The sequence below is a fragment of the Chanodichthys erythropterus genome, chromosome 15 (assembly GCF_024489055.1).
Source record: "Chanodichthys erythropterus isolate Z2021 chromosome 15, ASM2448905v1, whole genome shotgun sequence".
NCBI lineage: Eukaryota > Metazoa > Chordata > Actinopteri > Cypriniformes > Xenocyprididae > Chanodichthys > Chanodichthys erythropterus.
In genome coordinates, this window is record NC_090235.1 from 34,306,995 (window position 1) to 34,323,010 (window position 16,016).

The 16,016-nt window shown below is 37.9% G+C and overlaps 1 protein-coding gene across 1 annotated transcript in view; it reads left to right on the plus strand.

Moving 5' to 3' along the window:
* Positions 1–12,690, plus strand: part of oprd1a (opioid receptor, delta 1a) — a 28,427-nt gene extending 15,737 nt beyond the window's left edge. The window contains exons 2-3 of the mRNA XM_067411617.1: positions 11,685–12,040; positions 12,161–12,690. Coding sequence (XP_067267718.1) covers positions 11,685–12,040; positions 12,161–12,690 — 886 coding nt within the window. The remainder of the gene's footprint in view (positions 1–11,684; positions 12,041–12,160) is intronic.
* Positions 12,691–16,016: the final 3,326 nt, after the last annotated feature.

The following is a 16,016-nucleotide window of genomic DNA, read 5'->3' on the forward strand; positions in this document are numbered from 1 at the left end:
ACGTCACGGGGTCTTGCCTGGGAGCCCAATCATCTACAAGTGGTAACAAAACGAGCCAATGAACATTGGCCAGTGAGATTTGCATGCCAAGTCACACCTACCCGGACATATAGGTATATATAGGACGGGGTTTATCTCTCTTCATTCATGCTTTGCTGAGAAGCCAAAACAGAATCCTGGCCATTCAACCATGACTAAAACACTGGGGAAGCATGCAGAGGAATGCTACAGAGACCACATCCTGCCCAACGGGAGGTAACATGTGGAGGTAAACATATGGATTGACCCGAGGGGCAGTACTACATATGGCAGAAATCTCTGGTAGGTCCTACCTAGCCAGGCAGGAGCACCAATGCAGAGACAGGGCAGAGCAGAGCCACCCAGGGAAAGACACAGGTTTACTGTCAGAGAAAGTCTCCTTCAGGTTTCACATTACTCATAATGTGGCACAATTATCAATACTAATACTTAAATAGAAATTAAGTCATGAATTTTGACAAAATATGATCATAAATGTTAGAATAGTGATTTTATAAAGTGTAAATGTGGATTATAGAACAATATTAGTGAGTAGTATGACAAAATGACTACTTCAATCAGCAGATGGCAGCAAAAGACCAGTCATTGGCTCACTTTCATTTTAAAAGTGTCTGTTTTTTAGTTTAAAGTACATTTTCCATGTTAACTCAATTAACCCTGGAGAACCCACGGGGTCAAATTTGGCCGCTGTTAATTGCTGCTACCAAAAATGAACAAACAAAAAAAAAATTGTCAAATTTAACTTCAAAAGCCCAGAGTGCCACTTCTGGCCCCTGCATAGAGACACCTAGTGGATGAATATCGAACTCACAATTGCCAGAGTGGTAGTAACAAGATGGCTGACCATATGCTGTTTTGTTGAGCTGGAAACCTACCCAAACAAAATCGTCTTCTCAGCAAACCAGCGGTTGGTAAAATTGTGTATTTTTTGTTAATCTATTTAGTATTAGCTTGCAGAATGCCAAGAAGTACGTTTTATATTATTTTTGGATAAATTAGCGACTCTGAGCTAGTTCAAAAAACGATGGGCCAAAAATGACCCTCTGGGTGTATGGGTTAAAAAAATGCTGGGTCAAAAATGACCCTTTGGTTCTCTGAGTGACTTTGTAGATGGAGAATGGTGACAGTCCTGTATTTGGCTAAAGCCTTGAAATAAATTCATTTGTATAATATATTTTACTAAGTTACCTCAGTAGTACAGGGCCAGAGACTAATAAAGTAAATACCTATATCAAACACACTTTGGCCAATGGAAACAAGAACACAAGGCCAAAATCACGACTGAAAAAAACTAACACCACGGGTCTTTGCTTATCCAAAAATCTGTTCTGCTACATAGAGGAACTCACACTAGACATTGTGGTAGTCTTTGAAACAATTTATTTTTTTGTTGATGCAGAGAGGAACTGTACGTTTTTCACAGTGCATTTCAGTTTTGAGGTCCTTGCACACAGCACATCGACGGCAATTTTCCTCCTTGACAGGCCAATGGGCGATTTGGTCGAAACGAACATCTGCACTCTGATAAACTTGAACAAATTTTGGTGGTGGCGGGGAGGAGGGGCCAGGAGTTGGTGGCCTACCCCGCCTTCTTGCTATTCCAACTTCAACCAAGCCACTTCGCAAGTTTCAGGGTTTGGTTGCTCAAGGCTTGGTTGAAGTTGGAACAGCAAGAAGGCGGGAAAGGCCACCAACTCCTGGCCCTTCCTCCCAGCCACCACCAAGATTTGTTCGAGTTTATCAGAGTGCAGATGCTCGTTTCAACCAAATCGCCCACTGGCCTGTCAAGGCCATGGTGTTAGTTTTTTCAGTTGTAATTTTGGCCTTGTGTTCTTGTTTCCATTGGCCAAAGTGTGTTTGTACATTTGAAATCCAGCTCTAACATGCAACAAATAAAGCAAAAAAATAAAACATTGTTAAATATAGCTGTGTGGTTGACATATTATTTTCCTAAATTTAAAATAGTTTGCATTGACAGCGTTTGTTATTGTGATTCTTTGATACGCCTAAAGCCCAATGGGTCAAATTTGGCCCTAATCCTAAATTAGGGAATAAAGGGTTAAAATTGAAAAAGTGGATATTTTGGTGTTCAGTGAACTTATAGCAGTAATTTAATGCATAGTTCATAATTTTCCAAAGAAGAAAAGGGTTCTTGGGTTCTCCAGGGTTAAACATGCTCATGGCTCCTTGGACAGTCAGTTGGACTAACGGTTGTATAGTTATAGCTATTTTCAAGTTTTTTTTTTTTGTTTTTTTTTTCACCACCAAGTGTCCAATCGCAGCATTTTTTTTTTTTTTTTTTTACTGTGACCAAAGATTGAGGTCATACATAGGTGTACCGAGTTTGGTGAAAATATCTCATTATGTTCAAGAGTTATAGCCATGTAGTAAAAGTGGGTCTGCCCACTTAGAACATTTTGGCTTTTTTTTGATCACTTTTGATATTCAGTTTGCAGAGAACTTTTTCTGCACTGGTTCTGATCGGGTGAAAAACCTAGGACTAGTTCACAAATTCTTTTTGGACAGAATTCAAAATGGAGGAAATTTGTTCCTGGTGGAAATAAAATTGGAGATATTTTGTTCGTCTTTAGCCAAGGATTCCACGGCACTTGAGTCTATGACTAACGTTCCAGGAGTTATGAGCAGTTTCACATTTTTGATTGCTGTAGTGCCACATTTAGATCTATAATCTTGCCAAGTTTCAAGTCTCTAGGCCTTACAGTTTGGTCTGCACGATCAGTTTTACAGCAGAAGAAAAATAAAAATCCTCAGATTGTACAGACATCTTTAAAAAAAAACACAAAAAACAACAACAACAACAACAACAACAACAAAACAGTTGAGATGCATTATTTCTTGTAAAAATTGAGTAATAGCTCAACTCCACTTCATGTGTCTGAGACACATATAACTAGAATTTACTTAAACATGCACATTAATGCAAGCATGCTTAAATTTTAGCAGTCAAATTATTATTATTATTATTATTATTATTATTATTATATCAACATTTGAAACCCTACATTGTAATTGGGGCATATCAGAATGGCATTACATTTTGTATGCTGGGTTCTCTAAACAATCATACTTTTTTAACAAGAACTTTTGAGCTGAACTTTAGCATTCACCAAAGACAATTTTTGTCCTTTACCAGTATAATAAATATAATAAATGTATAAACAGTATAATAAATGCAAAAATAAATTAAGATGCATGTCACCATCAACACAAATGAAGTAATGTTTTCTTTTTCTTTCTCTCTTTCTTTCTTTCTCTTTCTTTCTTTCTTTCTTTCTTTCTTTCTTTCTTTCTTTCTTTCTTTCTTTCTTTCTTTCTTTCTTTCTTTTCTCAAGCAAAGCCATCTCATGTCTTTTTCTCAAATACACTCTTCTCCTTCCAGACACCCTCAGTACTGCAATTGCTTTAGATCTCAATGAGCAGTGAGCAGGCTTGTGTTTATAGCTACAGATGAATATAGAAAAGGAAAAAAAAAAAAAGGGAGAATGCAAGAGCCTATATTGCACTGCCAATTGTTCTGGACAATTGCTCTGGGAATAGGCATGAGATGAAATAGTTTTTCTCTACAGCTCTCTTTGGACTAAATGTGATTCATAGACATTTACATAGCTGCCAATTACCTGGGAAAAATGAAGATCAAATTGTCTGCCTTGGGGATGACATACATTTATTTTAAATGAGGTTTTCTTTCTTACTTTTTCTTTCTGAAGCACATTTTCAAAGTAATCTTTTGTTCTTGGGCAAAAGGAAGAATGTAATTCAATCTTGATACTGAACTTGTGTGGCCTTGTCAATTAACACACACACACACACACACACACACACACACACACACACACACACACACACACACACACACACACACACACGTTTGTTTTGCTATCTTAGTGAGGACATTTCACAGGCGTAATGGTTTTTATGTTGTACAAACTGTCCCCCTACACTACCCCTACCCCTAAACCTACCCATCACAGAAAACATTCTGCATTTTTACATTTTTAATAAAACATTGTTTAGTATGTTTTTAAAGCTATTTTAAATATGATGACTCATGAAATGAAATCATATTTCATGTTTAAGTGGTAATACCAGTGTAATACCCATGTCATTATACAAATTTATGTCCTCATAATTTGTGTCCACAAAAACGCATGCACACACAAGCTCTGCAATTACATCCTTAAATATTATGTATGATAAAAATCTTTTCCTGGGGGCCTTCCCCAGCGGTTTTGAGATTCATGTCAACCAGATGTATGACTGGGAGAAATAAATAGGGCTGTTATAAGTGTAGTCCATGAAAATGCTCCTCTCCTTTGGGAAATCACATTGCTCCTGCATTCCACAAAAACACCCCCACCCACAACCTGTGGTCTGTATACTGCAATTCACTTTATGATCTGCAAGATATGAGCTTCTCACTTCCATAACTATTATATAATACCAGCTGTGTTCATAATAATAAATATAGCGGTTATGTTATGCCTCATTGATCTGTACCAGACAAGATGAAGTTTCAACACAAGATAAAACATCTCATTTACTGTGTTTTGAGTTACATGCACTGTTTTTTTTTCTTTTTTCTTCCTGTTTTATAGAAAAACATAATTTGCATTTAAAAAAAACAAAAAAAAAAAACAATATACTGTATCTACACATGTGGTGCTTTCTTTTCCATTGTATAGTTTTATTTATTTTCTTCTATCACTTGATATATGCAACATGCACAGTATGCAGATGGTGATGATTGATGGTGGTCCAAAAAGCATGAACAATTTACATTTACAGTTAGGCTTTTAGCAGAGCATTCTAATTAATTGTATTAATCAAGACCAATTTATTCTGCTACCTTGAATACATATATACATGTTTGAGCGATTGTTAATAAGATTCATTTTAGGAGACATTTACATAAATTTGCTCATTTAGAAGATGCTTTTACTTGTTTAAAAGTTAATGTTAAGAATAAGTGCTGTGATGGATAGATGAATGGAAAACATCCAACAGACAGTTTGCAACACAACAAACTGTACAACTATTGACATATGTACAATATATGAGCAATATCACACAAGCAGGCGTGCAGTATATGGCTCTATGTAACAGCCATTCTGATATAGAGCCAAATCACTCACTATTGCTGCACCACTGAAGACATTAAATTCTGTGTCTTTTTTAAATTCAATACAATACTATATCTGCGGTACATAGAGTATAAATTATATTCATCTAACTAAGGGACCGTTTACATGACACCATTTTCAACTCAAAAACTTTTTATGTGGCCATTCATTTACACGACAACAGCGTTTTGGGGGCCTGCAAATGCAAACTTTTGAAAACGGGTTTTAAAGTGCAAGTTTTTTGAAAACAATACCATTATCATCTCTGTGCAAACAACAAAAATGCGGATCTGTGAAAATGGTGACGGCATGCTCATGCGTATTGAGCGTTTACAGGTTTTTTTTAATTGTAACAAGCATGAGTCAATACTGAAGCCACATTTTCAAAACTCTTCAGTCTTAACACATTCAGCAAAACAGAAGTCTATGCGGACCAAACTGAATGATTTTTCATTGCTTACACACATAATGCATTCAGTTACCACATTTTCCAAAATCCATGCACACTTTTGTCATTCATACTTCACCATCTCAAAAACACTATATATTTGCAGAGAAGGTGCTCACAGCAGAGCAAATGGGTGGAACTTATGTTAGCTCCCCCTCACTAGACGTCCAGTGAGGAGGAGCGAATGTACAACCACACCCTAATCCTACCATAACCCTACCCACAACTCTATCTCTTCACCCCATTCGACATCCAGACAGGTGGAGAGTTCTAGCCCTCCACCCCACTGGATGTCCAGAGAGGAGGAGCTGGCCAACATAGACTCTGCAGTGAGTACCACTTGAAACTCTGTGCATTTCTTCAGGAATTATATTACAGTTTTATCATCGCTTTGGCACATTTCTCAAAACAGTTTTACAGTTTTTTTTTATCTGCTTATACACAAAATCCTTACTTGTCACAATTTCTGAAACCTGACACTCGAACACCAGAACCGCACACACCAAATCTGCAAAACCATACACTGATTCAATTTCATAAAACACTTTTTGAAAAACACAACACACAATTCTCTATGTAACACACAAAAGTCTAACAAGAAGTATCTTGATTTCCTTTTTCAAACACAACCATAGTTTCTGTTCAACTAAACATGGTTAAAGTATTTCTTTTCTTTCGTTCTGTGTAATACTGTATTCACAACCACAATTGCTTACAGTATAGTTTGGTTTTAATCTTGCTTTTGTGTTTACTGTGAATTTTTCAGTATCTCTCTGCCAATTACACTGAACAAAATTATAAACACAACACTTTTGTTCTTGCCCCCATTTTCCATGAGCTGAACTCAAAGATCTAAGACTTTTTCTATGTACACAAAAGGCCTGTTTCTCTCAAATATTGTTCACAAATCTGTTTAAATCTGTGTTAGTGAGCACTTCTCCTTTGCCGAGATAATCAATCCACCTCACAGGTGTGGCATATCTAGATGCTGATTAGACAGCATGATTATTGCACAGGTGTGCCTTAGGCTGGCCACAATAAAAGGCCACTCTAAAATGTGCAGTTTTATCACACAGCACAATGTCACAGATGTCGCAAGTTTTGAAGTAGCGTGCAATTGGCATGCTGATTGCAGGAATGTCCACCAGAGCTGTTGCTCGTGAATTAAATGTTCATTTCTCTACCATAAGCCGTCTCCAAAGGCGTACATCCAACCGGCCTCACAACCGCAGACCAAATGTAACCACACCAGCCCAGGAACTCCACATCCAGCATCTTCACCTCCAAGATCATTTGGACAGCTGCTGCAACAATCATTTTGCATAACCAAAGAATTTCTGCACAAACTGTCAGAAACTGTCTCAGGGAAGCGCATCTGCATGCTCGTTGTCCTCATCGGGGTCTCGACCTGACTGCAGTTCGTCGTCGTAACCGACTTGTGTGGGCAAATGCTCACATTTGATGGCATCTGGCACTTTGAAGAGGTGTTCTCTTCACGGATGAATCCCAATTTTCACTGTACTGGGCAGATGGCAGACAGCGTGTATGGCGTCATGCGGGTGAGTGGTTTGCTGGTGTCAACGTTGTGGATGGAGTGGCCCATGGTGGCGGTGGCGTTACGGTATGGGCAGGCATATGTTATGGACAACGAACACAGGCACATTTTATTGATTGCATTTTGAATGCATAGAGATACCGTGACGAGATCCTGAGGCCCATTGTTGTGCCATTCATCCACGATCATCACCTCATGTCGCAGCATGATAATGCACGACCCCATGTTGCAAGGATCTGTACACAATTCCTGTAAGCTGAAAACATCCCAGTTCTTGCATGGCCAGCATACTCACCGGACATGTCACCCATTGAGCATGTTTGGGATGCTCTGGATCGGCATATAAGACAGCGTGTTCCTGTTCCTGCCAATATCCAGCAATTTTGCACAGTCATTGAAGGACCAACATTCCACATGCCACAATCAACAGCCTAAGGCACACCTGTGCAATGATCATGCTGTCTAATCAGCATCTAGATATGCCACACCTGTGAGGTGGATGGATTATCTTGGCAAAGGAGAATTGCTCACTAACACAGATTTAGACAGATTTGTGAACAATATTTGAGAGAAATAGGCTTTTTGTGTACATAGAAAAAGTCTTAGATCTTTGAGTTCAGCTCATGAAAAATGGGGGCAAAAACAAAAGTGTTGCGTTTATAATTTTGTTCAGTGTACTTTCAGTCTTGTACAGAAATGTACATAGGAGCTCATGAAAGCAGAGCTTTAAACTGCTTTAAAACTGTGTGTATATGATATAACCAAAAATAGAATATAATGGCAAAGGTGTTTGCAACGTAAGACAAATGTTTGCTTTTGAGATGTGTTACATTTTGTGTGTGCAATTCTTGGATTTGTGTGTAAAGTTAAAAAAAAAAAGGGGGCAAAGTTTTGAAAATGTGTGTAAGCAGCTGGGAAAAAAAAAAACCTGTAATTCATCCTTCAAAACCTAGTTTTTGTGTTAATAAATCGGCCAGTGTTGTTCATCACAGCACCAAATACTTAAAGACTTTTTCAAACTTAAACTTTTTTATATTTTAATCTGGACTACAACATGCCCTAATGATTAGAAATGTTCTGATTATTTGTTATTGTTCAGTAAAACATTGAGGCATACGGCTTCATTAGTTAACATGTTAATTCATTATTACCAAACTGACAAAGAAAAATACTTATAAAACATTCATTATTCTTAGTTAATGTTAATTTCTTAGTTACTGTTTAATAACATTGCTAAAATCAAAATAACTTATTTAATGGACCTGAGATAAAACTAACAATGATCAGTTGTATTTCTTAACTAACATTAACAAAAAATAATGCCTTCTGTAACAAATGTAAGTATTGCTCAATCTTAGTTAATGCATTAAATAATGATTGTAAAGTGTAACCTGTTCTTTATAGCCTAATTCTATTGCACTTTAATCTGTTTGAAAATTTTACTTTATATATTTTTTGTGTATTGTATTATTGTATTTAAGCATTCAGAGTTCTTTTTGTTATAACAAAAACATTTCTAAAACCTGTTATACTATTACAACACTATTTTTATATGCAACTTATTTCAATATTTTGATAATACCATACACCATGATAAAAGCTTCAGCAATTAATTGCAACATGAAAATTTGATACCGTCACATGCCTAGAGGTAATGTTAGCATTTTGAACCTGAATCTCCTCAGAGAATGGTTGAGCTGATGGAGATATATGATGGGACATAACCTCCATCCTTTTTGGGAATTATAAAATACCAGCTGTAGAACCCGGTGTTTCTCTCTGGGGGAGGAATAATGTCTATGGCCCCCTTCACCAGAAAGAGACTGAACTTCCTGCTCCATAACCTACGCCTGCTTGGGGCCCACCACTGTATTTAGGATTCCATTGAATTTCGGTGGGCGAGACCTGAACTGAAGTTTGTACCCTCTGTGTATTGTACGCACTACCCATTGAGATATATTGGGTAGCTGTTGCCAGGTGTGCAGGTAATTCTCTAGGGGATCAGCCTTTCGACACTGACCGCTAAAATAGGAGGAGCAGATTCGGTGCCCTGAAGCATGTTCATGGCAGGGGTTAACCGAGTAGATTCTTCTACAGGCCTCTCTAGAGAGAGCGAACCCACCACAAGCACATTGCTGCGTGGGTATAGAGGTTTGGGTTTGCTGGAAATTGTTGTGCCCTGGAGCGCCATAGGCGGCAGGGTTAACAAATCGATTTCCTGAGGGCTCCATGGGGAAGCAGGACTGTCAGGACCTCTTCCCCAAAGCCCGCTTAGATAGAATGACTGTCCTCAGATCAACTTTCTCCTTAGCGGGCTTGGGTTGGGAGTGTTGCTTCGGCCCCTCAGATTTTGGAGGGGGGGCTCGAGAGGCAACACTCTCCTCCTGTGTCTGCTTGTATGAGGAGGTAGACGCATATGAATGGGGCTGGCCCTTGGTAGTAGCCCAATGGGATTAAGAGCGACGTGGTATGAACCTATAAAATGCTGCCGCCTGTTTTTTAGCCTCCTGGAATCTCTCGACGACCGTCGCAACAGCATCACAGGAAAAACAGAGGGTGACAGCAGGGCATCAAGGAAGCTTTATACTTCTCCATGATGCCCGAGAGGTTCAACCAGAGGTGCCTCTACACTAATGCTGCCATGGAGCGGCCGATGGTGCGAACCGTCTCCTTTGTGGCGCAGAGAGAGAGATCTGAGGCCCAACATAGCTCTTTAATATCGTCGGGCCGCACCCCCTCACCCTCATCTAAATCCTTCAGCAGGTCAGCTTGATACGCTTGAAGGATGGCCATGGTATGTAAACAGGCGCCAGCCTGACTTTCTGCCACATACGCCTTGCCCACCAGCGAAGATGTAACACGGCACGGCTTGGTGCATGAGCAATGTCAGGGCCTTTAGGGATGACACAGCATCACAGCATGATAAAATACGCTGCCAAGGTCTCTTCAACCTTGGGCATCATTCCATAGACATTCTCTTTGAGACATATATGTGCTTTCCTACAGGACAAACAACACCAAATAGGATGTACACACAGAGAGCGCTTGCTGAAGATCAGAAAGCTAAAACAACCTTTATAGCTTGCGCATTCTGCCGGCACACGTCACGGGATGGCATTGCACCAATCAGAATTGGACTAGTTGCACATACCTTCAAGAAAGCTTACGCTGAAGGGATTCCCAAAGTGTTGCCTTGGCGATGCAGCACGAGTTCCCTCAAAAGGAAACATACAAACTCCACAAAGAAAAGCCTCCGGTCACAGCTGGGACTCCAATATATACACAGTTATACATGTTTTTGATGTTTTGTTTGTTTGTTTTTTTTGTTTTTTGTGATTATTACTTTAGGATTTTTTTTGTTTTTGTTTTTGTTTTTTTTTGCAAGTAAATTTCTATATGTAAAGATACAGAGAAAAAAAAAATGCTGCATTTCTCATTCATTCTTTGTGCAGTAATACAGTCAGTAAAATGAAAAGATCTGTTTTTCTCAAGCACGTTGGGTTACTGATTTATGTGAAAAATCATTCAAACTTAAAAAATAAAAGTTAATCATAGAACAAAATTGCATGTTATGTGACTTAACCAAAGCACATTATTGGCTAAACTAAGGTCTTCTCTTACCAACAAAAAAATAAATAAAAAATGAGAATGTTCGCTTCAAGAGACAGTGGCAAGGAAATTAACACAGAGTATGTTGCCATATGGCCACACCATGCGGTAGACGGCTATATATATATATATATATATATATATATATATATATATATATACTGATATATATATACTGATATGGACTGGGTAATGTGTTAGGATTCCCAGTAGTCTTCATCTTTGTCAGCATGGGCCCTGGCAAACTCTAGGCGGGCTTTTTTGTGCCTGGGCTTTAATAGAGGCTTCTTTTGTGGATGGCACCCATGCATGCCATTCCTCTGCAGTGTACGCCATATTGTGTCACGGGAAATAGTCACCCCAGTTTGGCTTTCTACTTCTACTGCAGTAAACTTGCATGCCGATTTTAATCAACACTTCTCATCAGAAGACACTCCTGTCGAGGTGTTAACTTCCGTGGATGACCTGGAATCTCTGTGAGATGGTTGCAGTTCCATCTTTTTAAATACCTTTTTATAGTCAACTGTCTGCTGGACACCTGTGGTTGAATTCTTGTTAAATTAGACATTTGTAGTCTAAAATTTAGCTTTGCTCCAGAAACTTTCAGTGGGGTGCACTCATATTTGCATCACCCTAATTTGAGTAAAACTGAAAATGTTGTTCTCTAAGTTATATTATTAACTTTACTTTCATGTTATACGTTAAATAGATGTTATATAAACTTAGTCTTGTCAACATTTTTGTGTTCATTAAGATATTGTTTAAAATGTTCCTTTTCAAAGGGCGTGTACTCTTTACCCTGAGCACTGTACATAGACAAAAAGCATAGGACAACATTAGTCAACCCATACGTGTGTTTTAACAAACTGCTCTGTCAATTCTGTCTCTGCAGATACACCAAGCTAAAAACTGCCACCAACATCTACATCTTCAATTTGGCCCTGGCAGATGCACTGGCCACAAGTACACTTCCATTTCAGAGTGCTAAGTATCTGATGAACACCTGGCCCTTTGGTGAGCCTCTATGTAAAGTGGTCATAGCCATTGACTACTATAACATGTTTACCAGTATCTTCACCCTTACTATGATGAGCGTGGACCGTTACATTGCTGTGTGCCATCCTGTGAAAGCACTGGAGTTTCGTACTCCGGTCAAGGCCAAAATCATCAATGTGTGCATCTGGATTCTCTCCTCTGCTGTTGGAGTGCCAATCATGATCATGGCAGTTACCAAAGTGACAAACCAGGGTGAGTATGTATTTATAAAACGTTGTATTAGTTGGATAATGTGTCTTGATATAACCATGAAAATCAAAGTTCACTTTCCTTTAGACCTAATAAGAACTGTCTAAATTTATTCCATGGCAGGTGCAACTGTTTGCATGCTGAAGTTCCCTGATCCAGACTGGTACTGGGACACAGTAACAAAGATTTGTGTGTTTATCTTCGCATTTGTGGTACCAGTGCTAGTCATCACAATCTGCTATGGTCTGATGATCCTACGTTTGAGAAGTGTCCGTCTTCTCTCAGGCTCAAAGGAGAAGGACAGAAACATGCGTCGCATCACTCGAATGGTTTTGGTAGTGGTGGCCGCCTTCATTATCTGCTGGACACCCATCCACATCTTCATCATAGTCAAAACACTTGTAGACATCAACCAAAAGAACCCATTTGTGATTGCCAGCTGGCACCTGTGTATCGCACTTGGCTATACCAACAGCAGCCTTAATCCTGTCCTCTACGCTTTCTTGGATGAGAATTTCAAGAGATGTTTTCGAGATTTCTGTCTACCCTTCCGAACCAGAGCTGCCCAGAATAATCTTAACCGAGCAAGAAATGCCACAAGGGAGCCAGTGTCAGTTTGTGCACCTTCGGAGACAGGAAAGAAGCCAGTATGACTAGGCCTGGAAAGGATCCCACGGGGATCCCAGTCCAGAAGAGTTCAGCAGGACCTTCAATCTGAGATCACCCAAATCTCCACTACTGAATTCTAGGAACAGAAAGGAAGAGTCATTTCCTACACTTCATCTCAAGTTGTGTGTATTCAGATTGTAACCAGAGAGACTGAGTTAAGCAGCTCTTCTCCCACACCAGTAAATAAATACATACACAATGCTGAGCCTCTTCTGAGCCCAAATGTTATTAGACAAGCCATGTCAAAAACAGGGTAATTTACAGTATTATCAGACTTTCAGGTTCTGGTGGACCTCCAGGGTCTGAAATCATACTGGTACTGAGAACATAACCCAAATATGAATGAATGACTTTGCATTGAAATGGAGTCTGTTAGCAACGGACGAATAAATTCTCTACGAGTGAAAATAACTGCTGGCACATCAAGAAATAAAATCTCAAATCCACAGTCTACAAAAGCAAACTGTGGAGATGGGGTCCAATTGAAGGACACCGGCTGAAAAGGAAAAGTATTTTCAACAGTTGATTATATATTTAATTTCTTCTACCTATTGGACTTCCATGGGGAAATAGAAAAAAAAATAAAAAATATTGGACATAGATGTAAAAACTCTCCTCAAATGTCTGTTAACCCTTAGTGATTGAAACTCTGGGGGAATGATGGGAAAATGTGTCTTGCCTCAGAATACACTGCTGTCAGATTGGAGTAGAATGGAGAAAGTTTGTGTAATATGACATGCAGGCCAGAGTAAATGTTCTGAACCTGATCATAGCGATATGGACAAATACATTATGGAAATAATATTGATGGATTATTGATGGCCATTATTGCTGAAGACCAGCTTGTGATACCAAACTCTACATCAACTTCCCAACTCCTCCACTGTAGACCATAAACACATCTTCAGACAAACTTATTTTCAAAACTTCTCATTCCTCTTTCATGTACAGTGAAGGTGCATACATGGCAAATTTATTCAGTTTCTTGGACATTTCCAATAAGGTTTACTTAAAGGAATAATAAACCCAACTAAAGAAACACTCTAAATTATAATTTAGACTGTTGAAATAAATGATCCATTAAATGTCACATAAAAACTAAGCAAGTTTTGTTCACAAAGCAAGGTTACATTTACAAGTATTGTTTTTCACTGGAGTTCCCAATATACATTAAGTATATTACTGACTTATTTTAAATATCAGTGAAACATGATATAGCCCTTGGACTCTACAATCATTTTTAAATGTCTTGATTTTGACCTGTAATGAATGAAATGTGCAATTTGATCAGTGTTATAGCTTATATTCCTTTAGAAGCTGAAAGTGCTTTTTTAATCACTGTGCTTTTACGGTCAAGTCAATAGTGTAGTAAAAGAGAATGTGCATAGATTAGTACATTATATTATTTGAGATATCTTATTGTGGTTTAGCAGTTCAATTTTGTTAAGTTCCATTCAAAATTTCAAGAGATGGTTCCACCATTTGAATTCAACATACCTCATAAATGCTTTGAGAATTTGCATTGCAACACATCCTAGTAATTTAGTCAACTAAACTAAATTTGATCTTAACCAAAAATACCACTAGATGACTCACAACTCAAGAGTAAGTGTTTTTGATGCCTTTCCTCTAGATATTTTCTAGTTGTACTAGCTCATTGAGTCACTTGTTTTACTGTTATAATACTGATAATTGTACTGAGCTGTAATTTCGTTGATGATAAGTGATTTTAGTGAAATTGTTTTAGTGTTTGTGTTGCATTTTTAAGAATATGGAGTTTTTTGTTAGAAAATGTACAAGACTAAACATCTGTAGAATAGTCTGTTTTTAACATGATGTTAAATTTCATACATGGTCTTAAACTGCCAATTTGTTTTACAGTCATATCTCTTAAAGCATGTGTGTGCATTAAAAACGCAAGTTGATATGAATGTATGTATCAAAATTCAATGCTAAATTTCTTCTTTTGGGCTACACACTGAACAGCTCTATACACTCACCATAAAACCACAAAGACAGCATAATTGTATTGGAAGAAATGATGATGTATTTGAAATCATGATACTTGACTCAATAGGCTTTTCACACTTAAAATAGCTAAACCCTGGGTCATTCTAAACCCCTTAAACTGAATCTTGAGTTATCTTGTTTCACATTTATCATAACTTACCCTGGGTTAACAATTAATCCTGGGTAATCTCACTCCAATTTCCATCACCACGACTTTTTTTCACATACAACCTGGCTAACAGGGCAAAAATGACGCTAATCCTGCTCAGGAGCAGGGTTTCACAACCCAGGGTGCTAACCCCGCTTCTAAATTACAAGTGTGATGCGTTACTATACCCAGGGTTAAAATCAGGGTTTAGAACAACGATAATCCAGGGTTAAGCGCAGTGTGAAAAGCCCTCATTTGTCTTTACATGATGCCAGTTAACAGAATATTCAGTCTTATTTCTGAGTTTGTTCAAGTTTTGATGAAGTGCTTTTAAGTTTTTGTAGAACAATCTGTAGTTATTTATTTTTTTTATTATTATTGTTTATTTTAATTCATAATTATTTATTATTGACCAAAAATAGCAAAGAGTCTGCTTCCTATTATCTTTGCTGGTTGTTTATATGTGGCAGAACAGAAGGTATATTATGTTTTTTGTATATCTCTAGACTGGTTGTGCTGCAGTGCTCAGTGTATAATTGTGTCAGTATGCGGGGGATAATTGTAGAATTTCTCATTAGCTTGCACAACTGCTTAAACTGTAAATCTTTGAAAATATAATATTCAATCAAATAAAAAGCATATGCTATTATGATTATCTTTTGAATAATAATTGATAATTGGTAACTCCTTCAACAAGGCTTTCTGTGTGAATGATTGACTACAGAAATATATGTATATATTTATAATATAACCCAAATATTGCTTACTTGCTCCTGCTTCAGAGTTATGACTAATTATATCCCAGCTAGCAAAAATATGTTCTAAGAATGTTTTATTAATGTTCCCATTAAGTTATGAATGTTCATATTTCTGAATGTTTTTTGTGATCTTACGCCCAGGTCAAATACCGCAGAGGTCAAATTTTGTGCTGTAATTTCCTTTTGGTTGTCTTTATGCTGTAAAAACAGAGAGAGGATTGTTCCTTTACACTAGCTGAAGTGCTTCTTTTTTTAATTGAGAGGGCCACTTTCTTGCATCACTTTAAAGTTCCTGCAATCTTATTAATTAGGCCTTTTCTCCATTTGGTGGAGGACACCCTAATGGAAATTAGGGTCTTTTACACAAAGGATTTAGCTGAATGAATTCAAGAAA